The sequence below is a fragment of the Asparagus officinalis genome, chromosome 3 (assembly GCF_001876935.1).
Source record: "Asparagus officinalis chromosome 3, Aspof.V1, whole genome shotgun sequence".
NCBI classification, from domain to species: domain Eukaryota; kingdom Viridiplantae; phylum Streptophyta; class Magnoliopsida; order Asparagales; family Asparagaceae; genus Asparagus; species Asparagus officinalis.
The window spans coordinates 20,407,979-20,434,402 of NC_033796.1; the positions used below are offsets into that span (position 1 = coordinate 20,407,979).

The 26,424-nt window shown below is 34.9% G+C and overlaps 4 protein-coding genes and 1 long non-coding RNA gene across 8 annotated transcripts in view; 2 read left to right on the forward strand and 3 right to left on the reverse strand.

The window, feature by feature from the left end:
- LOC109833284 (ERBB-3 BINDING PROTEIN 1-like) lies at window positions 386–4,311 on the reverse strand. Of its 3 annotated transcripts, none has more exons than XR_002245185.1 (5): window positions 3,732–4,311; window positions 3,117–3,266; window positions 2,882–3,033; window positions 2,101–2,179; window positions 386–666 (listed from the first exon to the last, which is right to left on the reverse strand). XR_002245185.1 is itself a non-coding variant. In XM_020400891.1 (5 exons), exons 2-5 carry the CDS (start codon window positions 3,251–3,253, stop codon window positions 653–655), a joined length of 339 nt encoding a protein of 112 aa, XP_020256480.1. In that variant the 5' UTR covers window positions 3,254–3,266; window positions 3,732–3,859; the 3' UTR covers window positions 386–652. The 3 variants fall into 3 exon arrangements, 2 of the variants coding, with proteins under 2 accessions (XP_020256480.1, XP_020256481.1); XM_020400891.1 differs by having other exon boundaries at window positions 2,101–2,136; window positions 3,732–3,859; XM_020400892.1 differs by lacking the exons at window positions 386–666; window positions 2,101–2,179 and adding an exon at window positions 2,186–2,686 and having other exon boundaries at window positions 3,732–3,859.
- On the reverse strand, window positions 7,760–9,124 carry LOC109832130 (denticleless protein homolog). The gene is made up of 5 exons (XM_020399567.1): window positions 8,571–9,124; window positions 8,419–8,487; window positions 8,268–8,335; window positions 8,121–8,169; window positions 7,760–8,025 (listed from the first exon to the last, which is right to left on the reverse strand). The coding sequence occupies exons 1-5, from the start codon at window positions 8,622–8,624 to the stop codon at window positions 7,864–7,866; spliced, it is 402 nt and encodes a 133-aa protein (XP_020255156.1). The 5' UTR covers window positions 8,625–9,124; the 3' UTR covers window positions 7,760–7,863.
- Window positions 9,893–13,122, reverse strand: LOC109833286. Its single transcript, XM_020400893.1, has 4 exons — window positions 13,021–13,122; window positions 11,016–11,517; window positions 10,776–10,845; window positions 9,893–10,692 (listed from the first exon to the last, which is right to left on the reverse strand). The coding sequence occupies exons 1-4, from the start codon at window positions 13,073–13,075 to the stop codon at window positions 10,129–10,131; spliced, it is 1,191 nt and encodes a 396-aa protein (XP_020256482.1). The 5' UTR covers window positions 13,076–13,122; the 3' UTR covers window positions 9,893–10,128.
- Window positions 15,632–19,660, forward strand: LOC109833287. The gene is made up of 2 exons (XR_002245186.1): window positions 15,632–15,908; window positions 18,839–19,660. It is a non-coding gene; the product is annotated as an uncharacterized LOC109833287 (long non-coding RNA).
- Window positions 21,367–26,424, forward strand: part of LOC109833288 (peptidyl-prolyl cis-trans isomerase CYP21-4-like) — a 10,707-nt gene continuing 5,649 nt past the window's right edge. The window contains exons 1-4 of one of the 2 annotated variants that reach the window (XM_020400896.1): window positions 21,367–21,673; window positions 25,126–25,306; window positions 25,467–25,506; window positions 25,625–25,675. In XM_020400896.1, coding sequence (XP_020256485.1) covers window positions 25,155–25,306; window positions 25,467–25,506; window positions 25,625–25,675 — 243 coding nt within the window. In that variant the 5' untranslated portion in view covers window positions 21,367–21,673; window positions 25,126–25,154. The remainder of the gene's footprint in view (window positions 21,674–25,125; window positions 25,307–25,466; window positions 25,507–25,624; window positions 25,676–26,424) is intronic. The other variant, XM_020400895.1, reaches the window with a different exon arrangement.

Below are 26,424 nucleotides of genomic sequence, written 5' to 3' on the forward strand. Positions count from 1 at the left end.
TTACGTCGGCAAAAATATGCAGAATTTTTTCATATGCAAAAGTGCGTCGGCAAAACTTGTACTTTTGGCGACGCATGTAGGGTCGCCAAAAGCCAATATGTCGGCTAAAGTATAGCTTTTAGCGACGCAAAACTGTTCATAGCTAAAAATTATACTTTTGACGACGCAAGTTAACGTCGGTAAAAGTGTAGCTTTTAGCGACGCAGAATGAAGCGTCGTTAAAAACTATATCTTTGGCGACGCAAGATAGCGTCGCTAAAAAGTATACTTTTGTCGACACTAATTTGCATCGCCAAAAGTAATATCTTTTCTGTCAACTACAAGCCTACATTGAACCTGAACATTCACAAAAAATTTGCTCCCATTCACATCAACAAAGAAACCAAACATTAAATTATACTCCAAACAAGTTGCATATTATGATAAACAAAGAATTTGTTCCCATTGCAAAATAGTTACATTCATTTCCATTTCCAAGTCAACGCTCAAAAGCCTGTTTAAATATTCCAGTTTGCTTGTAATCCATGAAGGAAAAAAAGAAACACAATGGAAAGAGAGGAAAATGTGAAAGAAAAGAAAGAATGGAACAACTGTTTAAATATTCCAGTTTGCTTGTAGCCTCATGGCAAGCTGCTCTTTGCTTCCAAGATAATCAAATCCAAGTTCCTGCATAACAAGAATAAAGCAAACATAAATTTTTGTTAAAATTATTTGAGAAATGCTACACATTCTATAAAAAGTTTTGGGTGTACATATATCATATTCATTAAACCAAAAACATACACATGCCAAAAATAAATTTTGTGCAGCTTTTGTGAATTGTGCATTTCTTCGTATTTAGAACTTCCGATTTGCAAATAATTGTGCATTTCTTCGTATTTAGAACTTCCGATTTGCAAATCATAAATCATATATGGTTTGATCAGATAATTTAGAATCCTATTGTCATAAATCATATATGGTTTGATCAGATAATTTAGAATCCTATTGATTGTATTCTAGTTTTTTTTGGCTGACAGATGTATTAATTCTAGTTAATATACATGATCACAATCTTCAGTCATGATTTCTAGATTTTAAGAAATTTCAGTTTACAACAGATTTTAGTGCACATGTATCAGACCCGTGACTAGATGTGTTCCTGAATTCTATCGGTCATATCCTAGGTAAAAACCGAAACACCTGTTCATCTATCTCCAATCCTAATATCCTGAATAAACAACAATGTGTTTTAAAAGTTCTTCTCTTTAAAAGAGTCATCATGGTGATTTTCCATTTCCATCGATTCGAATTAAAGATAAAGAGCATCTAAGCATAAAAACCCAATCTAGCACACATGCCTCATCAAATCATGCATTTAACTTGCCATATTCAGTGTCTTCCCAAACTCCAATGACAAACTTGTTATTTCACAACATGAGTCTACGGTCAACTTTACTAATTTCATAAATTTAATTGAATAATGATATAAAGAAAAGGTGAATCTGATATGTAAATAATGATATATTATTACCTACGCTGCTCCCGATCGTATGAGGGCTTTCTAGTTGGTCGGGCTAGGCAATGGATGATGGCTCAGGGTGGGGTTGCGCATTTGCCTGTGTAAACAAGTTGCTTGTATAATGCCCCTAGGCCTTTCTTATACACAATGCATCTCTTTTTTTCCCATCCACTTTTGTCATCATAGTTTGACCTTTGAAGAAACTTAGTTCTCAAGGATTCCATCAAGGTCCAATGAAGAAATTTCGAACATTGTTCTTATTTCATGCACAAGTCTGAAGATATGGCTGTTTCCAAAGCAAAATTCTATGAATTATTTTATTTACATTTTTAGGTTAATCTAAAATGACATATATTATCCACAGGGCTAACTACATATTATCCTTGCTAATAAAATAATAAATCTCAATTTAGTAATGCATGTATAAAACCCTGACCAACCATTTTGGCAATAATATGCTTAACTTAAGCAAAATGCAAAGTAAAAGCTATATGATTGGGTAGATTAAAATCCACTAATGCATATTAATGAAAAAACTCATCTGTTATGTTATGATTTTATAAGTCATCTAAAAGCTCAAAAAATAGACGACAACATACCCTCAAGGTACCGCATGCCTGCAGCTTGTCCATAAGCTGCAAAACTAAGTGTATTACTTCCAATAAATCGACAAGGTAACTGAAAGTTGAAAAACAATTTCCCAATAAGATAATCAGTTGTAAGAATAAAAAATGTAAATTCAACTAAGCAACCAACAATACTCAGACGCACGCATGCAACTCTAAAATAAAGTGAAGTAAAATGATAATGAAATAAAAACCTTTATCAAAAGAATACAATTCAAGCATTTCTTTAACTAGATTAACTCCAAGTATTTATCTTTTTACCACTGGGGTACGTTGTAACAGTTTATTAGCATATGCAACTTTATTTTCACGCCGAAGCCTTTATGAAGCACATTGACAACATAATAAATATTTGACAACACAGATGGAGACAAGCTTCGCAATACGTATATTAGTTAGAAAGAGATTTTGACAACGAGGAACACAAGAAAAGAAATTATCTAGTTCCTAGTCCTCTGGTTTTTTTCAAATGGTCAGGTTTGTAACAATTCGCTGCAGATAACTTGGCAATTAACATCCATCCAACTCATTCCTCATATGCTTGCTCAAACAGCCTCGCCTAGTACAATTAACAAGGAAGTGATATCCCTAAGAACTAAAAAAATCCATGGAATAATCTTCAAGAGAACAACAACATCAGTCTCTGAACATTCACACTGAAGGCGTAATTTTACTTCAAGATACCTAACTAAGAGATCAAATAACTATAATGTATGGGTAACAATTCACAACAAAGAGATTATATTTCACACACCTTCTTTCCATGATCTCACAAGCCTCAGGGCAACCTCTGCAGCAGTGTTAGCTGCTGCAATCATATCCGCTGCTCTTCCAATCACAGGTCCTTCTTGAAGTACATGTGTGCAACAACCGCAATAAAACCATCTATATGACACCCTCATGTCACTGCAATCGAAAAGAAGCTATAAATATTCTTACAATCCTTATAAACTTTTCAAATTAAGGAATTTTAGACCACTAAGCCTTACATTTTCACAACATCATTCTCTTCCAAGATAGTCTCATCACTGGCCAATGGTGAGTAATGACATGCAGTGTTGTTGACCGAAATACAAGTTGGGAAAGCAATGCCCCTCTCAATCTTTTTCTTTACATTCTTGTACATGCTTCCAGCTTGCCTAAAGACACCATTACAGTACATGATATAAATTTATTATTGCACAAATAAAGGTAGAATGAAGCAAATTTTGAAGCATACTAAAACGAGATAAATTTTCTTGTGCAATCATACCATCTCTAGGTCATAACATTCAGAATATATAAACAAGTAAAATGCTTCAACAATTTTACATATCAAATCTACAAACATGCATCAGAAATAGCAAAAAGGTATAGTGTAATTACAGTGTAGGTTACGTTCACATTTACAAAACTATATTGCCAAACAATAATCTACACATAAACAGAGAAAGTACAAAAGCAAGTATAAACAATATACAAAAGCAATAATCATAGTGTAGGTTACCTCATCAAAAATTGTACCAAATTGAAAAGCTACAACCATTAAAAATTATGCAACAACTTAAAAAAAATTCATGAAGGCCACAAAATTAACCAAAAAAAATTGGAGAGGAAATTCTCACTAAGTATAGAAATAGAAAGTGCGGAGTAGGAGGTGAAGTTGGTGGTGACGACGTTCCCGCAGACGGAGCAGAAGGCGAGGAGTCCTCGTCGCCGACGGAGTCACGGCTGTAGCGGCAGAAGGTGTTGATCGCCGTCGGAGTAGTTCTTGAAGGAGGAGGAGAAGCCGGTGCCGGACACATGTAGTTAGTGAAGTCCGAGTACTGCAGGTAGGACTTGAAGTCCGATGGGCCATCGTGGGCCTCATTGGCCCGAAGCGAAGGGCTTAATGGGGTGGTGGTGGAATTGGAGGAGCAGAGCAATCCATTAAGACGGGGAAGGAGAAGGTGGCGGAGTCAAGGGGGGAGAGGGAGGCGAAGAAAGCGAGCACTTGGCGGACGCTAGAGACCCTACGGGACCACTAGCGGAGGAGGGAGGCCGAGGGGGATAGCGGACTCGGGCGGCGGCTAGGCCTGGTCACAGAGAAGGAGGTGAGAGGGGAGGAGAGGGAGTTTGAGCGGAGGAGGATGAGAGGCAAAAGGGGGAATTGGGGATCTGAATAGATTTCTAGGGTTTTTTATAGAGCGGTAAAATGAAAATTTAGGGGGGGGGAGTTGTGGGCTTTTTTTGGCGACGCAGATGAATAAAAAAGCATCTTTAAAAAATAGACCTTTTAGCCACACAAAGCAGGGACGTTGTGAAAAAGAGATTTTTAGCGACGTTAACTTAACACGTCGCGATAAATGCACACATACTATTAGCGACGTCAATCCTAAAAAGTCGCTAAAAATATATATTTTTACCGATGAAAATGAAAAACGTCGTGAAATCCATATACTTTTAACGACGCTAAGTTAAACCATCACAAATAATAAACACTTTTAGCGACGCTAATTATAAACACGGGGAAAAATATATGTTTTGCCGACGCTAACTAAAATCGTCGGGAAAAACATAATTTTTGGTAACGTATTTAACCATGTGTCGGGAATAATCGTTGGAAAAAGTACAATTTGTAATATGTCGTATGTCCTGCTCATTTGACTTCAGTGCATGTGGGGTGACTTTAAAACTTTGAATTATAAGATATTAAGATGTTCTCACGACCAAGTGAATAGGTTTAACTTATTGATGTTCCTTGAATAACAAGGTTCTCAATCCAAACGTCAGCATCCAATATTTCTCTTGTTTAACACAAAATCCTGATAGTTGAAAAATGAACTGTTTCTGTAATTTTCTATTTCCTTTTTACCAATCCAGTCCAAACACAAAATATTGTAGGATATTGGTACTTAGAAGAAAGTGTTTTATTTAACTAATTATTTGTGCGTGTCAGTTTTAATTGGTCCTTAATATTGTAAGATATTGGTACTTAGAAGAAAATTTACTGTGCCTTTGAGCAAAACTGTTTTAAGTAGATGTTTCGTTGTATAGTTATACTTCTGAAAATTTATAAATTGCATATAAATCCTTGCAATATTTTCAATATGCCTTCCATGAATTAAAAACATTGCACCTCAATATGTCTAAGAATACTAAAGAAGTTAGTAACAAATTAAATAGCCCATTGGAAAGTAAAACTCATTTAACTTTTCAACAATTAAAGTGAGATAAGGCTAATAGAGTTGAAAAAATGCGCTGAATGTATTTATATTAGGTACTATAATTTTATAATATAATATTTTTATTTTTAGATAAATAAATACTAGTTGTCCACAATGGGAAAAAATTCTGGATCTGCCTTGACCTCGAGACTAGTTCTCCATTTGGTTGTTACATCACCTAATACAAGTATTATGCTTGTGCTCGGGCAAGTTGATTTAGTTTTTTTCATTTGTATATCTACTTTTTTGTTCTCTATGATTTTCTTTTTTTGGGTTTGGTTTCGCTTCTAAAAATTAAAATTGCTTCCATTAAAAAAATTTAAATTATGTTGAATTTTGTTTGGACTGTTACTTCTTCTTCAAAAGTAAATAACTTGAGTCGAAGCATTGTTTCCTTATAACAGAAATACAAAATAAGGAAATGGAATTTTTCATTTTCTTATTTAACCCTCAATAACTTTTGGTAGAAAACCCCTAATAATAGTTGTTTATTATTTTTTGGGGTTCTATATAATTTTTAAATATTGAAGGAGGTTGTTCGTATTTTTTTAGATTTTAAAATGGGCTGTTTATAATTTTTTTTGATGGGAACTATTCACATTATTCAAAATTTTATGGTAGTTCTTTTTGTTTTTTTTTAAACTGTATGCTTTTGCAATTTTTTGATTTTACAGAGACCTTTTTATAGTTTTAGAATTTTATGAGAGGTGTTTTATAATTTTCATATTTTTAAGAGATTTTTTTTGTAGTATTTGTAGTTTTAAAGGGGTCATCTATACTTTTAGAGTTTTAAGGGGATGGTTTATAGTTTATAGTTTTTAGATTTTTTTAGAGCGTTCTTTGTAATTTTTAGAATTTAAAGGAATTTTTTGTAATATGAGATTTTTCAAGGAGTCATTTGTATTGTCATATTTATCAGATTGTTGTTTGTAATTTTTTAATAGTTGTTTGTAATTTTATGGATTAATCTGCAAATTGGAATAACTTGAGAGGTATATATTGGACTTAAGGGGTAATGTTTATTAGAGTAAAATTATGGGATAATACTTTTACAGGGTTAAGTGAAAAAAATTAAAAATGTTTTGGTGATTTTCTAAAGTTCTAAAAGTTATCGTGGGTTTCAGAAAGTTTGTAGGCTTAGTGTCAAATGGCTAAAGTTATTGAAGCTTTGTGAAATTTATCTTTTAAGAAATTAAAGATTCGTGTGAAAGTTTTTTTTTAAGGGGCTGCTTGGTTCGTTTCCTAGATATAGGGAAATGTATTTCCATGTACAAAAACACAAGTTTTGAGTTTTCCAAACTTTTCCAAGAAATAGATTGTTTCGCTTTGGTTCGTACAAAAAAAATGATGGGAAACCAATGTATTTATTTTTCTTGTGTTTGGTTCGCATGGAAAAAAATGGAAAACTTTTGTTGATATGACATTTCTCACTTTTCTTGTGTTTGGTTGGTTTTAAAGTTTTTAGTGAAAAGTGTTTATAGTCACCATGGTAAGATTACCCCCACATCGTATAAGCCATCAATGCCAATACTCATAAATATTCAAGTAGGGACTTAAAACTAAAGATATTCTTACTGAAACATCAAACCTTGATTATAAATATTCACAATAGACAACTCACAGGATTCTATAAGTCTTTTGTAGCTTTTACGGATGGGTTTGAGCTTACCCTTTCTCGTGTTCGTGATTTCTTTAGTAATGCATGACGGTATTCCTTTGTTTTCATCCTCTTTAACTGCAAATTCATTTTTATCATTCTATTTCTCTGCTCACGCCTTGTGTTGAAGTGTGATATGAAAAGAAACATAACTGATTAAATCAATATGCTTATACATCAGGTCAACAATTAGTAAACAATCTTCAGATTAATCAATATGCTTATACATCAGGTCAACAATTTACAAAGTTTAAGTAGATGTTTAGAGCCTGCTCATGTCATAGTATCCTGTAATACAAGCATTTCTTGGCCTCATAATTGGCTTAGTATATTGATCAGAGAGCAGTTACAAAAGTATTTCTCAAGTACTCTTGCTGATAGAGATAAACTTATGATCTTCGGCAACAAATTTTTGGCATGACACAACATATATTTACTACCCCAGCTTCATGGGTATCGGACAAAAATGTTAATAGCTGGCAGTTCTTAGGCTAGATGCTCTAGACAGTTATATCCACAATAATCATCTTTGAGAGGATTCTCGGGGGAGCAGCCTCTCAGTCGGTCAAAACTCAAAAGCCTGTATCAGCAAAAACAAAGTATCAAGTAATATGAATTGCAAATAGTCAATGAATCATAGAGGGAGAAAATAAGTACCTTAGCTTAGAGAGAAAATAGTGTGGTTCAAGAATTACAAGATGACGACATAAAGTAGTCGCGAATGGTTCTCCTTTTCAAAGAGGGAGGGGGATATAAGACAGAAGAGGGACTATCTGATTCAGACGCTGGACTCTTTAGAAACATATCAATTTTTCTTTTCTTTCCGGATTCTGGTGTAGTGAACTTAACTGCCTCAGTTTGAATAGGTAAGGGTGAGTTTATTTTCATTTCGTTTTAATGGCAGAGGTGCTTGTCTATATCTCCTGATCCTGAATGAGAATCATCCATCATTAGCTTTCTGCATTCAATGCTTGAATGTGCAATTACTCTCTTTCGAACTGCAGTTGGCGATCTAGTGCTAATGGAGCTTCCTTTTTTTATATTCCAGACTCGAACCTAACGTAAAAGATATTTGGTACAAGATTAATAATTAAGAGCATTTTTTAAGTAATGAAGTTAACTTCTAGGAAACTATTGGAGACATCACTCACCATGAAGTCATCTGATGAAGTTGCTATTTTCCCATAGTCAGAAGAGCACCTGAAGGGATATAAAATAAAAGGGCACAAGGAAAATGTCAGCCAAAAGACCTTAAGCTGTAGAAGAACCAGATGCATTTGCTTTTCTAGAATGCATACCAGTCTACAGCAATAACTTCTGCTTCATGTCCCTTCAACATGATTGGATTACTTTCAGGCCTACGTACCTAAGTTCAACAATGACAATACGGAGTCCAAAGCGAGAAACTGAGAATTTAGAGATGCAAACATGTTAAAAGTTAAAACATACCTGCCATATGTAAGCATTTCCATCACTAGAGCCACCAAGAATGTGAACCCCATCAGGGCTAATTGCTAACTGTAGACAAGAAATAAACGTGAAACAAAAAGCCTAATTCCACATGATTGAAGTAAAATATAATATACAGAAAAGTTTTTTACCTGCAAGACAACGGCCGTAGAGGACAAAGCCAACACGTACCAAAACCTGAACATGCTCACAACACTTACATAACGTGGCTCACAACCAGTCTACTAAACTAGCAAACCAACCTGGCTCACAACCAGGCTACACACATAAATAACCAACACCATCAAGTACACCAAACTGAACACACTCAATTAACAACATGCGGCTACACAACTAGCCACAAAATGGCTACACAAACCTGATGTGGCGCACAACACTTGCACAACATGGCTCACAACCAGTCTACTAAACCAGCAAACCAACCTAGCTCACAACCAGGCTACACACATAAATAACCAACACCATCAAGTACACCAAACTGAACACACGAAAGTAACAACATGCAGCTACACAACCAGCCACAAAATGGCTACACAAAACCTGATGTGGGGCACAACATTTACACAACATGGCTTACAACCAGTCTACAAAACATTGCAAACCAACCTGAACACAACCAACATACACAAAATAACCAAACTAAACACAAAACCAGCAAACCAACAACAGCTCGCTCGCTCCACAATACTTTTAAACCGAACTGATTATGCTATTAAATGCATTTCCCTATATCTGCGCAGTGCAGTTGGATGAGATGATGCATTTAAATCTGTGCCCAAACTAAACACAAAACCAGCAAACCCACAACAACAAGTCCACCAAACGGAACACAAAACCATCAAACCAGCATGTGCCCAAACTGAACACAAAATCAGCAAACCCACAACAGCAAGTACACCAAACTGAACACAAAACAAGCAAACCAACCAGTGCCCAAACAGAACACAAAACCAGCAAACCCACAACAGCAAGTAATGGTCACAAAGCCAACAAGAGTTGCATGACTGATTATGGCTGAAGGCTCAGAATTTAGTCAATATCATCATTGTTAGCCATCCAGTACAATATCAATAGATATTGCAGGTTGCTAATCTCAGAAAATCTGACAATCATCATAGCCTAAATTGATGATGCAAACCAAACTGAATAGGGCTGAGGGCTGAGAGCTCATTATATGATAAATATCATCATTGTTAGCCATCCAGTACAATATCAATAGATATTGCAGGTTGCTAATCTCAGATATTATGCCAATAATCATAACCTAAAAGTAAAAAAGTCACCAACGTAAACACGTGTCATGAAAACTTACTACACAAAATACCCAGAGGAATAGCCATCCAGTACAATGTGTGCACATTGTAGGTTGCTTGCATCTTAAAAAATTGTATGGTGACTTATAAATATCCTGCAGTCACAAGTTTAATTTAAAGGTTAGTACACCACAATATTCACAGTATGAAAGATAATATTATAAAATGAAAGCAAATAACTACTTACTACAATATAAATATAATATTAGTCATTGTCATACAATTCGACAACCACAAAACTAAACATCATTTAAAAAAAGTATTGTCTCTAAACCAAACGATATTAGTCTTCAACCATAATTAAAAAAGTTTTCAAACAAAAAAGTGCTTAAATGAGAATCATAAACTAACACACACACCCATGATCTATATGTCTTCAATCCTCTTTGTTGAGAAATGCCTCTATCATCTCCTTCTGACCATCCGAAGATATGCCCATAAATAGTCTAGATTCATGCTCATTCATAAACAGGTGACGGTAGTATGTATCTAACTTAGCAACACTAAATTCATGTGAATGAGCATATAGGACCGTGGATAACTTCTCGGTCCAATGCATATTCACACACTTCATGTTTGTGCTAAATACATCTATCTTATCCACCATCTTTAGCATGATCTCACTATCTAGGTTGGTCTTACGAGCCTTTACCTTGGCGGATGATGACTTAACTTTAGAACTTGATGTGTTGTGTGCTTCATTAGGCGAAGGAGTGTCCTCGTCATCTAAAATGTGTACTTGAGTAGATTGGGGAGAATGCATTGGTGAGTTCATCTCATCTCCAAGATTTATTGTCTCACTACGGCTAAACTTTTTCCAAGCATCACTAGCAAATTGTCCTGTAGCTTGATCATCACCGATGATAAGGGCGAGATCATCATAATGCCTCAGGGGTTTATTGACATATTGTCTAAGCTTAGCATTCTTAAAGCTCTTGTCCTGAAAAAACATATTTTAATTAATTCAATGAAAATAAGTAAAAAATAGAAAAAATCATCATCGTTTTACCAGAGTTTATTTACCTCAATCCACCTATCCAAATATTCGGGCTCCATGATGACAGTCTTCGTACTTTCATCCCATCCAGCACCACTGAGATTACGACAAGTTTCCATATCACGAAATCTTGTTCGTAGAGTTTTGATGCGGTGCATGACATTATCCCACTTAAAAACTGTGTTAAACTTCTCATTAATGTGTTGAGAAGCCATATGAAAAGCAGTTCTCTTAAAGCTTTTGTCGGGTTTATAACCCTTCCTTACCAAGTCGGCAAGAAATGGAATGAGCTCATCATCATAACGGGAATCCCAGAACAAATGTTTGGTTCCTTGAGAACCACCTGCTTCATCGTTTTTTTTAGATGTGTTTTTTTCCTCTTCTTCTTTGGATTTGGCGATGTTTCTACCCCTTCTTCTACGAGGTCCAGTTTGGAACCTGATTCGGGAGTAGATCCATTACCACTAGTGTGAGAAAGCTGCACCCCACTAAGATTAGGACTGTGAAATTGTGGAGGTAAAGTTGAAGAATTCAGCATATTCGTATATGACCCAAGAGTATGGTGCATCGGAAAGTAGCTGCTATCATGAAATGGCATGTTCGGATATGCTTGAGGTGGTGGTACAAAATATGACTGCTGAAATGGAAAATACCCACCATCGCCATGATGTACAGACTGCGGGGGTTGAGGTGGTGGGGAAGGTGATGGAACTACCCCCTTGCCTTTTGGATTATCTCTCCCACTTAATGATGTATTATCAGCCATTACTAATTAAATAGAGAAAGTTAGATAACTGAAAGAAGTAAAACATTAAAAACGATAATTAAAAACAGAACGTCATTAATGGAAATAGAGTTATTGAGTACATATATGAGCATAAATAAAACAAAAAAAAATCAAGTCTCTGTGGTTACACCATGATTATACTTATCACAATAGTCCACCCACATCGCCCAAGCAATGTTATCCCTAAGAGTTTTCCACTCATTTCTTGATTCAGTTTGCTCTCTTTGAGATTGATTTTGAGTAAAATCAACTAAATTAGTGTCATTCTCGAAGGCCACCTCACCATCAATGTCTTCATTAAATTCATCAACGTTGAGTAGTTCATCTCTTGGATCCACAGTTGCAATGAAATTATGGAGTACCGTGCATGCCAATACAATATCTACTTGTATAGGAAAAGGATAATGCGGCTTAGCACACAAAATCTTGAAACGATTCTTCAATGTGCCAAATGTAGATTCAATCTTAGACCTCAATGAAGAATGTCTTAGATTGAATAATTCTCTTCTATTCTTAGGTGTTTTACCCGAATGTTCTTTCAAATGATATCGAACACCTCGGTATGGAGAGATGAAACCTGGCATGGTTGGGTACCCAGCATCACATAGATAGTATTTGCCTACAATTTCATTAAGATAATTGTTAAGTCAAGTTTGAATATTAAACTTAATAAATTTTAAGTTAAGTCTTTATTTAATTACCATCATAGACTCTTAATCCATGTGGTTGTGGTCTAGACAATGCATCCTGAAGAATCCTATAATCATTTGCAAACCCCTCCCAACCTGCTAGAATATATGTGAATAGCTTGTTTGGGGTGCAAGCTGCAAGCACATTTTGTGTAATACCTTTGCGGCCTCGAAAGCGTGCAACAAGATTAATCGGAAGCATTGCATCAACATGAGTCCCATCAATCATTCCAATGCAATCCTATAATACATGTATCACACAACTAAATTACAATTTACTTCCATTGATTATACACTTAAATGTGCTTAAAGTGTAGATATACCTTGAAATAAGGGTAGTATAGCGGGTTGTTAACGATCTCTTGGGGGATGTCATTGGGGGCTTGTCTCATGTATCGTCCTCGCAGGCAAATAATTGCTTGTAATACCTTTTTGAAATATCTACTAACTGTCTCCCCTGATCTTGTAAAATGAGATCTAACAATCCGATTTTTAGATTTATGACCCAGAATGTTCAGTGTCATGATAAGTTGTTCTTCCACTGTTACATTTCTTGAGTCTGTTAGCATGCAATTGTTCCTCATTATACTCGCTAGTTTAACAAAAGCACCACTCCGCATTCTAATATAATTCACACAACTATCACTAAAACCATTATAAATTCGCTCTATGTGCTCAATTCTAGCTCTCTCTTGTCTTTTTTTTCCTTACTTGGACCACTACGAATTGATTTACGCCTTGCTTGCATTCTCCTTATAACAGTAATTATTATAATTAAAACGGATAGGGCAGCACCTTGAACCATATTAACAACACTTTGTTCATCAGAATAATCACCATCATTATCCATCTACGATGCAAAAAATTATTACCCAGTTAGAAACGAAGTTGAATTCTTAGAAAATCTGAACAAATTATAAATTACAAATGACCCACATAGATTACTGCTTATCTGAAATATGTAGCATTTAAAAATATCAAAGACATGCACTTTTAGCTCCTAAATTGAAAAAAACTACATTAACATGAAACTATTTTTTCTCAAAATAAGAAGCCACAAAAAAAACTACAAATAGTTTGCACAAAAGCAATTTTCTTTGACTTCCTGGTTTTGATTCTTAGATATCCATAAAATAGTTTGCACAAATTAGACGACGAGTTCCATGGACGAAGTCTCCTAGAGTTCAATAGGAATGCAAATGAGTGAGATAACAGTTCTACGGCATTACTCCACAAAAAAACTACATTAACATGAAACTTAGTAAAATGATATTAGACTAAGATACTCCTAATATCACCTTTTTTACAAAAACAAATTAAAATTAAACTTAGTAAAATGATATTAGACTAAGATACTCCTAATATCACCTTTTTTACAAAAACAAATTAAAATTAGGTTAAACTTGTAGCAGTGCATTTTTGATACTCCTAATATCACCTTTTTTACAAAAACAAATTAAAATTAGGTTAAACTTGTAGCAGTGCATTTTTTATTTAAAAAATATCTTGAAATTCGGCTTTCAATTCCACGTGACCCGTAAAAAACTTATATAAAGGAAATATTAGGAATCAATGTAAGGTTAATAATCCCTCCTTTATCTATAAAAGAAGAGAGAATTAAAAATATGATTATCAGTTTTTTAATTATGAATAATTAAAGAGAATTAAAAATGTAATTATTTTTTAATTATGGGTAATTATGATTTTATTAAGATTACTAATTATTTAGTTTAAGATTACCAAATATTTGATTATTATTAGAATTTTCTAATTTTAAGTTGATGGGGATTCTAATTATGGATAGAAAATACTCATCATATAAGAATTATAATTTAATATTAAAATAAAGTATGTCACTTATCATTGATTAAGATTAACAAGTATTTAATTATAATTAGATTTTTTTAATTTTGGATACATTTATTTTCATGAGGACTGTAATTATGGTAAAAAATACCCATCATATAAGAATTCTTTCAATTTAATGTCAAAATAAAATTAACATGTGTCATTGTTTTGTGCGTTTAGGTGGCATTGTTGGGTGCCTTTAAGAGTACCATCAATTTCTCATTACATATAAAAAAGGGATTTGAGAAAAATATTACCTGTTCAACAACCATGTATAGCTAAAGAGTTAAAAATCTCATATCATGTAAAGAATTGTGATCTAAATGTTCATAATCCAAGCATAATTAGCAAATGACACAAACTAAATTTCTAGACGGTAGATATTCGTTCATCACTAAATTCAGACTTTTGGTGTGGCCTTTAGATTTTCCAACCAATTGAAAGGCACATCTCATGAAAAAGCTATCATTTATTTAATTTAAAAGTTTAATTTGGAAATCCAAAATATGAGCAAAGTTAACTTTTTGACATTATACACCTAATAATGCAAAAAAAAAAACATGATTGCACAATATCCTTATCAAAGCAGAATCTAATCCAATCCAACACCATACTTAAATACCCAAAGGGTTATTTTGATATTACCACCTCCCCCCCCCCCCCCTGCCAAAAAAAAAAAAAAATCTTCTATATTTCTACATTAGCCCCCCAAATCTTTGAAATTGATGTCAGCTTCCCAAAATCTTATTAGTATGTTGAGACGAGCCACTCCGTTTATTTTACAATAATGGCCTGTTTGTTTCACCATTTTTATGGAAAAAGAATAGGATTTAGGTCTGATAATGATAAAATTATTAATAAATGATTCTTTATGAATCATATTCTTGAGTTTGGTTCCCCAAAATTTTATAAATTTCAGAATCTATAAAGTTGAAAAATTATATTGATTTTAGAGCTTTGCTACAGGGACCCAAAATATGGGACCAATAGGGGGACAAGTGAGGTGTCCCCCTCCTATTGGATAATGAGTTGGCCATCATTAATGATGGCCAACTCATTATTCAATAGGAGGGGGACACCTCACTTGTCCCCCTATTGGTCCCATATTTTGGGTCCCTGTAGCAAAGCTCTTTTATAGAAATCCAAATCTTAATGATTTGGACGGATTTGGGGCAGAAATCTGAAGCATTTGTACTATTCTCCCTCTCTCTTTTTTCGGATTTCGTTTCTTCACAAACTCTATATTATTATGAGACCAAATCCTATTCTCATACCAAACCAAACTAAAGAATAGGAATTTGAGGGTTTCTATAAAGTTGGATTTTATTTTTTCATGTTATGAAACAAACATAGAAAAAAAAAAAAAGATTTTATGACAACATAAAATTATCTTAATTTTTTTTATAAATTAACTAGGAATCCATAAAAAAATATGGGATTAGTAATCCAAATCTTGCCAGCTATTGAAGCGAACACCCCATAAAAATCGTAACCATGGTTGGTTCATACTAACCATAATTACATCGTAAAATAAGATAAAACCCCAAAACCCTTCGGTTCCCTCTCTCTTTTCTAACCAAAATCTAAGAAAGGCGAGAGTTTTCCTCTCACTTCACCCCCAACCAAATTGATGACTTCAAGCTTGATCAAAACCCTAACCCGCACTCAAAAATGGCAATCGAAGCTGGGGATTGTGTAGTCTCTCAAGATTTGGCATTTAGGTTGAGCATTGTGCCTTAGTTTGAACGCATGCTGGAGAGCTGAGTTTATTTTCGATGACGAGGGTTTTAATTCTCACTTCACCGGTTTCGAGGCTGCAAGATTTCAAGAGGAAGGTAATGAATCCATATTTCAGTTTTTAGAGGGAATTTATGGGTTTTTTTTTATGAATCTTGAGAAAATTGGAATCTTTAGGCAAAAATACTTGTTAATTTTGTGGATAATTTGTTCTAGGTTGATATTATTGTTCTCAAATTAGAGTCCTTTTTGGGAAGTTATGATGAAGTTTGATTAATATGGAGTCTGTGGGGGTAGACAGATGTAAAACACTGAAAATTTGGATAGTTTGTTTCATGAATAATTTCAGAATTTACTCTTGTATTCCAGTTTTTGCATGTAATTCACAAAGATTTAGGGCTTTTGAAAAAAATGCTTCATATTATGTGGATAAATTTTTTCATTCTCTATACTATCAATTGAAGTATTTTTATTAGGATATTCACTCTTAACAACGGAGAGGGGTTTTGAAATAAATGTTTGGTATTATGTTAATAATTTATTCTAGCTTGATGTTAGCTTGGATTTGTGAATTTTCACTTAGGGATTGTGGTCGAGCATTATGATTTTCACTTTTATTGTTTGTGACTTTCAATTTTCCTTTTTTTAACTACAAGTGAAGTAGTTTATTGAGCCTTCAATAAAAAACTACTTTTGTTATTGTTTGTGATTTTTGTTATAACTTTTCATGATTTTGGTTTGTGAATGAGCTTTATGTGACTTTTTCTGTTTATTGTTGCATATAGTATTAATTTGGGCATTTACTGATGGATGATGGTGTTGTGGAGGTTGTTTTGAGGTATAATGGGTACTGGAGAAATATCGTTAGGACTGGGAGAAGGAAGTATGAATGTGGACATCAAAAAACACTTAGGATTGACATAAGAACACATCACTGAAGAAGCTTGAAGAACAAATTTTCTGAGTTTCTTCTTACTACTATGGAAAATGTAATGAAGTTGGTGTACACAATCCCTGAAACCAACCCTAGGAGATTTGCTATACAATTAAATCCAATAGAATATTCATCGGTGTGTTAAAAAATCTGAAAAAGAAGAAGGTGGAAATGTTCTATACTTTAAAATCCATTCCAAGAATTAATGAAATGTATGATGGGGATAATGATCAGAATGGATATGACTGGGATGGGGGATATAACTGGGGACTAGCTGATGAACAAAACAACAAGATGCGAATAAATGATGAACAAAATTTTGAGATAGGAGATGTAAATGAAGGATGCAGTCATGAAGGTGATGTAGACATACAAGTGGATAATGTAGAGAGTTGTAGTGATGATGCTGATGATTGTCATTCCATAAATGAGTACCATTCAGTTCATAGCTCTGAGATGGAAGAATCAAGTGAAGATGAAGTGGATCAAGTTAGGAGTATGGAAGAGTTTGTCTACAAAACAAATGTTGAAGATCCTAAGTTTGCACTTGGAAAGAAATTCAAAGATGTTAAATATTTGAGATTTTGTTTGCAACAACATAGCATCAAATGGACTTTAACTATCAACTTGTAAAAAATGTGCCTAAAAGATCTGCAGTTAAATGCAAAAAAGAGAGATGTCCTTGGCGTCTTAGAGCAAAAAGACTTCTAGATGGAAGAACAATAGGGATTTTTGTATTCAAGGGCTTGCATACATGTACTGGTGTAAATAAGTGTGGTAATTTTCAAGCTATTGTAGATTGGGTTGCTCAAAATATACTAGGAGATGTTAAGTCAAATCCTAATATAACCCCTAAAGATATTATAAGTTTGATGCAGTCAAAATTCAAAATGACACTCAATTACAATAGAGCTTGGAGAGGAGAGAGAAAGCCAGAGAGATCATCTTTGACAGCATAGAAGCTACCTATGATTTGGTGTTATCTTTAAAGCATGAGCTTTTAAAAAGAAATCCTGGTAGTCATGTTAAAGTGCAATTGGAATCTGATTATGCATTTCAAAGAATGTCTGTTTGCCTTGATGCAAGTATTGAACGGTTCAAACACGGTATTAGGTCATTCATGGGGCTTGATGGATGTCATGTGAGGTCAAAATATTTTGGCACATTATTGGCTGCTAATGCTCTAAATGTGAATAATGGTTCATTTCCTATTGCTTTTGCTATTGTGGAAGGCGAAAGTGGTGATAGTTGGTATTGGTTCTTGCAAAACTTGTTGCAAGCTTTTCTTGGTGATATTGGCCACATATCAGTAATTAGTGATCAAGAGAAAGGCCTTTTGGAGGTAGTGTCTATATTATTACCTTAAGTGGAGCATAGGGTTTGTATTAGACATCTTTGGAAGAATTTTAAAAAGGACTTTCAAGGATACTTTTTTGAGCAAGCAGTATGGGATGAGCAAGGGCTTACACAAGCGAGGAGTTCAATGATCATATGAAGGCTTGGGATAATGTTTTGCATCAAGCTTACATCAAGTTGGCATCTAAGGATAGATTTGTGTGGTCTAGAAGTCAGTTTACACATCCATCTAGAAACAAACAACACCAATAACAATCTATCCGAGTCTTTAAATTCTTGGATCTTGGATCCTAGATGCTAGATTTCTCCCCATTGTTGACCTTATAGTTAAGCTGAGGAGAAATCTAATGGAGAAATTCAATAAAAGAAGAAGACTTGGACATAAGTGGAAGGGCAAACTAGTTCCAGTAGCTGACAGATATTGTCAAGATATTAGCAAAAGGCTAGAAGGATACAAGGTATTTTGCACAAATGATAAAGAGGCTAAAGTGGAATATCAGTTTGAAAGGAGAACTATCAACTTAAGGGAAAGAAATTGTAGCTGTAGGTGGTGGCAAATTACAGGTTTGCCATGTACTTATGTGGCTAACTTTGTGGGTCTATTAGGAATGCAGACTGGTCACAATTTTGTGACTCGTATTACTCTATTCAAAGGTATATGACATTTAGATTTGATCTATTTCCTTTGATGTACATTATTAGCTTCTATAACTAATAGAATATTGTTTGTTTTTGCAGTTACATGATGGCCTATGCTAAGTCTATTGATGTTATGCCATCAAGAGATCAATGGGAGCCATATGACAAGGATTTCACAATTAGAACCTCACATGCAAAGAGGCCTGTAGGAAGGCCAAAAAAGAAGAGAATGAGGGGAAGGGATGAAACTGAACCTAAGCAAGTTGATAAAAGAAAGCACACGTGCACAAGATGTGGAGCTTTGGGTCATCATAAGAGCACTTGCAGGCAACCTCTAAAAAGAAACCAAATTCCTCAATAGCAATCTCAAGCTTCAGGAAGAGGACATGCACAAGAACAACCATCAAAAGCTAGTACGATAAGGTGATGTATAATGCTGAATGCAACAACATAAGGTTATATGAATTACATTTATTTACATTAACTTGTTGTAAGCTTGGTGAGTCAAGCTCAAGAATGAACAAGTTACAAGCTATTAGAAGTAGAGGAAGAGCTCTAGCATCAGGTAAAGGAACAAGACCTCCAACATCAGATCCAACAACAGCTCATATTGCATCAGCTTATCATGCAATACCACCACCATCACCACTACCAGTAGCTTACCACTTCAAGATTATCATGCATTAGGTCCACCTATAGCAGCTGCAGCTCAAGCATCAACTCAAGCATCAACTCAAGCATCATCAAATCAATTATCGGTGAACCAGCCTACTCAATCATCAACAACATCAGGGCTTAGCAAAGTCATATGGAAATAGTTTGATGAGATATTGTGTGACATTTTGCAAACATTGTCATCTTCTTGTGAATTATACGTGTTATCAAACAAAGAAAATTTCACTTGGTACTTAGTTATGTAAGCAAACAATGGCTTGTGGTCGTATATGTTGTTATAGCCATTTTAGTGATGAAAGATAATCACCAATCAATGGCGGACAAATGTCCCACATTACGCATAATCAAGTCAGCGCTTCAAGATAATGTAAGGTCCAATTCGATTGACTCGATATGCCGACATCTTGCGAGGACGACTCACGACTCTCGACTCAAAAGACGTTACGAGCTGACATCTCGAATGGTGTTACGTGTCGACCTCTGACTAAGTCGACTGTTAATCACTCCACTCCACCGACTAATTGACCGATACCTTGCGAGGGTGACTCAAAAGACAGTACTCTCGCCACCGGACGAGTAGAAAGGCGACGAAATGCCTCGATCCTCGATCCCCCTCCCGTGCATTGGTGACCAATCGCCTCGCAATAAATGACATTAAATGCATTATGAGCGCCATCGTACCTCTGCCCCCAATAGTCTTTATGACACATCGGAGCAGCGATGGCACCACACACCCCCAATCAGCCTAACTTACCATTCTACCATTCTACCACCATTATAAATAGTGGTACTATTTTCAATAATAAGGTAAGATCTTTACCTCTATCCATCGTGCTTAAGAAATAATGTAGTTTATTTTACTTCTCCACTTAAGCAAATCACTGACTTGATCGTCGGAGGAACAACCGGGGAGCCCAACCCCGCCCCTCTTATGATTTGTTACTTGTCCACAGAAGAATAGCTTACTCTAGAACCAGACATTCGGAGGTTTAGGGGACCACCGTTAACTTAATCACTCCTTTTATTTGACTGTTTGATATCAAACATCAACATATGGGACAAATTTTGAAAACAGACCCCTTTGCAAAAATATTCCCAAAAAAAGACCCGTTTTCACTTTATTTTTAAAAAACGACCTATTTTCAGCATCAGGACTGAAACTGAGTCGTTTTTTGCGAAAAATGTTCCAAAACTTTACGGGAGTTGAACTCCCGTGAAGTTTTGTTTTGAAAAAACTTCACGGGAGTTCAACTCCCGTGAAGTTTGGAAATATTTTTCGTAAAAAACGACCCAGTTTCAGCCCTGAGACTAAAACTAGGTCGTTTTTTGCGAATATTTTCAAAACATGTTTTTTTTGAGAATATTTTTGCAAAGGGGTCTGTTTTAAAATTTTACCCTCAACATATGTGTATGACATTTTGTGTATGGCATTTTGAGAATAGAAAGTCTAATCATTTTAGCCATGTAAAAGCAAGTTTCTAACTGTACTTCTATCAATGGAATCTTGTTTTCCTTGAAATATGCAATTGCTAATTATGTACATGCATGAAGCTGTTATTAGTTTTTATCTTGTTTCATGAGTGATTATGGACACTTGAGTTCTGTTTGACCAAGATTTATCTTTTGGGTTTAATTTATATTTCATTTTGTCAGAGGATTAGGGCTGAAGAGAGCCCTTAGGGGGCTTGAAATAATTTCAAAGATCTTGAGGGCTAATGTCAAAATATTGAAGATATGGGGGGTTAATATCGAAATAATTAACTGGGGGCTTATTTCTACATACTATTAGTATTTGGGGCGGGGCGGGGCGGAGATCCATTTTAAAGATGTGGGGGCTAATATCCAAATATTGAAGACGTGGGGTCCAATATCGAAATAACCCATGCCCAAATCTAATCCAACCTTTGGGCTTAGGGCCTTGATTGAGATTTGGACGCCAACGGTTCAACGATAAAAATCGAAGCGAAGAAGCGGTCCACTTATAGTTCTCACCGCCGGGTACTCATACCTCCCTCACCGCGGTCAATACTCACACGTTAGCCAGCAGCTGGGTTTTTTCTCCCTTCTTTGCTCTTGATTCAATTCTCTCTGTCTCCTCCCCTCTCTCTCTAACCCTAGAATCTCAGAAATTCCCCCATCCCAAAAATCAAAAGTTTCTTTCGCTGATTCGCTGATCTCTTGAATTCTTGATCCGTCGACGGAGGAATCAGGCTAGGACGTGGAGAGTGTCAAATTTGGCGGTGGAATTGAAGAGAAACGGTATGTTACTTTTAGAATTTCAATTTGGATGCACTTTTGAAATTAAAGTGATGGTTGATTGAAAATTTTAGGCAATTTAGGGTTAACTTCGTTTGATTTAGTCAATCGCGCTGATTTGAGAAATTAGGCTAATTTTGTTGAACGTTTATGATTCCTGCAACTTTTGCCTTATAAATTGGAAAAATGATGGATTTGATTTGTTTTTGTTCATTGATGCAAGATTATCAGTAATTAAGATGGTTTTTGATTCGTTTTCTGCGTAAGTTGATAGATCTCATTTTTTTAAATTTATTTATTTTGAGAACTCGATTTTCCCATGCGTATGGTTCTTAATATTTGGTTTGTATTAAACACATTAGGGAAAAAAATTGTATTAAACAGATTAGGAAAAAGTTTTGTATTAGGCATATTAGGATTGTAAGCTGCATGTAAGCCACCACAGTGCTGGACTTTTGTATTTCATATGGGGAAAAAAACTTAAAATGAGAACCAGCTTAGCTGTTTGTTGAAATCTCTAGTTTCTGTATACATTTAAAATCTTTGTATCTTCAGAATACCTTCTTTGAGATTTACAGATCTGCTATATATTGAACCTTGGATATTGAGAAGTTCTCTAACAAGTCATGACAAAGGACTCTGCGAGATTATTTGTTGAGGATAGTTGTAGAAGATTACATTCCCAGATGATTACCTAGATTTGGATATAGAAAAGTGTCTCACAAGTCACAACAAATATCTTGAAAACAGAACTGTTTTTTCAAGGATAGTGGAAGGTTCAGCTTCTGGACGACAACCTAGATTAAAATATTGAAAAGTTTGCTCCGTAGTCCTGAATTGTCTTAAGATATAATAGGAAACAAAGGAGAATTCTATCACATTGAAGAGTCTTTCGACCTTGGTTAGATTAGCAGATGACGAAGATAGTATACAGGTGGAATATTAAAACAGCAGAGATGATGATGGCCTATGGAGGAAGTAAGAAGAAGAAGCTAGAAAGAAGAGAGAGGATGATTCTAAGAGAATCTTTTCCGAAGAAATCTTTTCATATCCATTAACTGCTAAAATGCATTCCACATATTAGACTATCATCTTATCATTTGTATCGACCATTCAATCTATGTTGTTTTACATCGTAATTGGGCTCTTTTGATTTTACATTATTGTTTAAGGGTCCGTATGATGCCACCTTACCGAAATTTAATAAATTGATCCTTTAAATTCAAGGTTAAACCTCTATCTGGAGTACAAACAACTCTTTATGCAGAACCGCAGAAACCTATAACTCTTTGGGACCACAACTCTTTGGGACCACCAAAAGATCAACCTTAAGTTTGAATTTAGGACTTCCTAAGATATTCATAACCAATGAGCTTTTGACCGGGTTTAAAATGGTTAACTCTTTGCTTATTTGACTTCTCAGCGTGATTGAAATTGATTGTATGTAAAGTACATATCATAGTTGCATGGAATCTGTTTTGTTCTGGTTCACGGGACAAGTATGGGAGCTTGGCACGCCACTTATTAGGAATCAGTATGAGGGTGTAAGTCTTATATTTTATGCTAGGGAACATGGTACGTAATAAATTCGGTTCTTAAATGTAGGAATAGGAGGTTTTGCAATAGTCAAATTTAAGAAATATGCTTAGTTGATATCGATAACGGTAAAAGAATATTGAGAACTATGTTGCAATTAAAGTATGCATACTCTATTTGCTTGATTTTTCATGTTTTTTGTTATTTTATTCTATTGAAAAAGAGTTATTGTTTGCTAAATTTTAACTGGTTTGAATTCTAAATCAAGTCACTGGAGTTAGTCAATTTGGTCGTGTTTCACCATGAATCTGGGACGATGGAACCTGAGTCGTGGTTCACTATAGCGTCCCATGAGCCTGACTTCTATGGTACAGATGTACTTTTTTAGTTCTGCTTATGCCTGTCGAAGTCATTTTGATCTTGCCCAATTCAATCCGTCGAAAGGCAGTAAACTCTAATTTCCTTTTGGGAAAAACTCTAGTAACCACTAAGAGTTAAGATCTCAAACCTAGAAAGTTCAATCATGCTAGATATTTCCAATTTAACTCTAAATTTGAACATCTATTTTTAGTAAAAGACCATCATCTTCTATTGTTCAATTGGACATCCTTTCTCAAAAATTCGTTGATCAAACTTGACCTGATATATTCATAGCCAGTGAGCTTCTGACCAGGTTGAAAAAGACTAACTCTTTGCCTATTTGACTTCTTAGCGTAATTGAAAACTATTGGCTAAATTACCAGATTGGTATACATAATTGCCACCTTTTACCAATAATGTACATTTAGTTGCTTCAGCAACAATAAGGTATTAAAATGTGTTTAGTTTTGCCATTAAGGTCAAATCTTTCATCGCTGATGTGATTTAGGTGCCAAAGCTTCACATATGCACACATGATCTTATTTAAATGAATAAAAAGATTGATGTGGCGGAGTTTTGATGATGTGTCAGAGGGTTAGGCATAATTCATAACTAACTCTAGAAACCAAAATTGAACCCAAAATTTCCCCTACCAACCAAGAATCCTAATCCACACAAAAAGCCTCAATTTTATTCCTGTTTTAGTTTAAATGAATCCCAACTACCTTATACACATCATCTGCACTTTGCTAACTCAGTAGCTAAAAAGAATTACGTGAGGATTTTCGGCAGTCAATTTCACTGCCATCCAACTTTTCTACCTTAATGAAACTTAAACACATTTTAATACCTTATTGTTGCCGGAGCAACTAAATATACCTTATTGGTAAAGGCCTAAATGGAGAAACTAAATATTCCAATCTGGTAATTTAGCTGAAAACTATTGTATGTAAAGTACAAATGTACTTCTTTAGTTCTGCTTATGCCCATCGGATTCTCTTTGACACAGTCTTACCCAATTCAATCCATTGAAAGACAGTAAACTCTAATTCCTGTTTGAAAAAACTCTACTAACTACTAAGAGTTAAGATCCCAAACCTAGAAAGTTCGATCATGCTAATTTACTTTAAGTTTGAAAATCTGTTTTTAGCGAGCCCATCATCTTCTATCGTTCAATTATACATCCTTTCTCAAAAATTCGTGCTCAACAATAAGCTTTCTTAGCTGAGACAAGAAGATAAAAATTCTCTAGGTTTTAGTTTCCAGCTTGTGATTTATTTTATAATTTTTTTTGTTATTGTTAATCTCTTGATTTAGCTACTTACAAAATTTCTTAGGTAATCTAGTGCTCTTGGAATAACATTGTCTACATTTGGTGTCGTAATATGTTTACTTCTCACTTATGTGTCAGTAATGCCTTTTTGTTTTCTTGAAGATATATCACCTTGTCAGGTTTCCTTTTATTCACCTTAGTCATGTGATTTGATACCTAGTTGTTACATATCTCTTTTACATATGTTGGCTGGTCATTAACTTTGATTGTTTTATGCACTCTACAGTGTTAAAGGAACACTGTTAGAAGTAACTCATGGCAAGAATAAAACCTCAAGCACTGCTAGTTCAGAGCAAAAAGAAGAAGGCTCCATCACGAATCAGTCTTACTACTATCATTGCATTCAACCTCATAATATTCTTGATCATATTCTCTTTGTATGCTACATACAAATATTGGTATCGAAGGTTAGCATTTTCTCAGAGTTGGAGCAAGAATCTGTTCTTACTTTTGTTAGTTAATTTGAGTGTCACATTAGTTCCTGTGGTTACTGTTTCACCATTATTTGATAATCAGTAAGTATGGAGGTCTCTTGTTATCTAAAACTAATATTCAACTCCTTTTCAGGCCAAGCAATCAACCTGACTTGCACTTAAACAACCTTGAGGTATGTTTTATTAGTTTTGATATTCTTCATGTTTTTCATTTCTTTTTCTTGTTTGACTTTTGCCAGATTCTACATTCTAGTTCTTTTAATAATACTCCTCATTATTCTTTTCCTAAAGCACTCCGAAGTCTTTGGAGAGCGGAAGAAATTCGATCTTCCTAGTTATGCTGTAAGTTGTGCTTTGCCTCTACATTTTCATGTCATGTTTTCTTTTGTTTTGAGCCTACTCAATTTACATCTTGATGTGGTTGGAATTTATTGCAAGTTTCCATCTCTGTTATTTCTGTATTTGTCCCAAGACATTGAATGATTGGAAGTGTTAATTGATGATTTGTTCTTTGTTTCTCATTCATGAAGGGATAGTTATTCTTCTGGGTCATTCAAATCATGGGATTAACCTGTGTTGTGAGGGTGATTCTGTTATTTCTTCTGGAATTTATTGCAAGTTTCCATCTCTGTTACTTCTGTCTTTGTCCCAAGATATTGAATGAATAGAAGTGTTAGTTTAGGATTGGACCTTTGTTTCTCGCTCACAAAGGGATAGTTGTTCTTCTGGGTCATTCAAATAATGGGATAACCTGTGTTGTGAGGGTGATTCTGTATCTTATGTTTGTGGGCGAGAATGGTGGACAGGTGGAGGGGATTTGTATATTTCTATTTTGGTTTCTCGTGTTGATTGCTTCTTGATGGGGATAGGTTTGAGCCCTATTGCTCTGGCCCTTGGCCTAATTATTCTTTACTTCCAAATATGTCATGACTGATCTACATGAGATGGGGATGGGTTTGACCATATTGTTATTAAACCCCTAAAGTTTTGGACGAGCCTTATTCTGGAAGCAATCCTTATTAACTATTCTTCTTTCTTTTGCTCATGTTTTTTTGGGTGGGCTTTTTTTTTTGAAGGGGGGGGGGGGGGGG

Excerpts from the sequence above, each read along its gene's own strand:
- LOC109833286 (XM_020400893.1), bottom strand. The coding sequence starts at position 13,075 with ATGGATAATGATGGTGATTATTCTGATGAACAAAGTGTTGTTAATATG. Across the intron at positions 11,518-13,020 it reads TGTTGTTAATATGGTTCAAG|TAATGGCTGATAATACATCA; the intron begins GTGCTGCCCTAT and ends CTATTTAATTAG. Across the intron at positions 10,846-11,015 it reads TTCCATTTCTTGCCGACTTG|TGGTGCTGGATGGGATGAAA; the intron begins GTAAGGAAGGGT and ends TCGTAATCTCAG.
- LOC109833284 (XM_020400891.1), bottom strand. The coding sequence starts at position 3,253 with ATGTACAAGAATGTAAAGAAAAAGATTGAGAGGGGCATTGCTTTCCCA. Across the intron at positions 3,034-3,116 it reads GAGAATGATGTTGTGAAAAT|TGACATGAGGGTGTCATATA; the intron begins GTAAGGCTTAGT and ends TTTCGATTGCAG. Across the intron at positions 2,137-2,881 it reads TGTGAGATCATGGAAAGAAG|CTTATGGACAAGCTGCAGGC; the intron begins GTGTGTGAAATA and ends TTAGTTTTGCAG.
- LOC109832130 (XM_020399567.1), bottom strand. The coding sequence starts at position 8,624 with ATGTTCAGGTTTTGGTACGTGTTGGCTTTGTCCTCTACGGCCGTTGTC. Across the intron at positions 8,488-8,570 it reads CTACGGCCGTTGTCTTGCAG|TTAGCAATTAGCCCTGATGG; the intron begins GTAAAAAACTTT and ends TCTTGTCTACAG. Across the intron at positions 8,336-8,418 it reads GAAATGCTTACATATGGCAG|GTACGTAGGCCTGAAAGTAA; the intron begins GTATGTTTTAAC and ends TGTTGAACTTAG.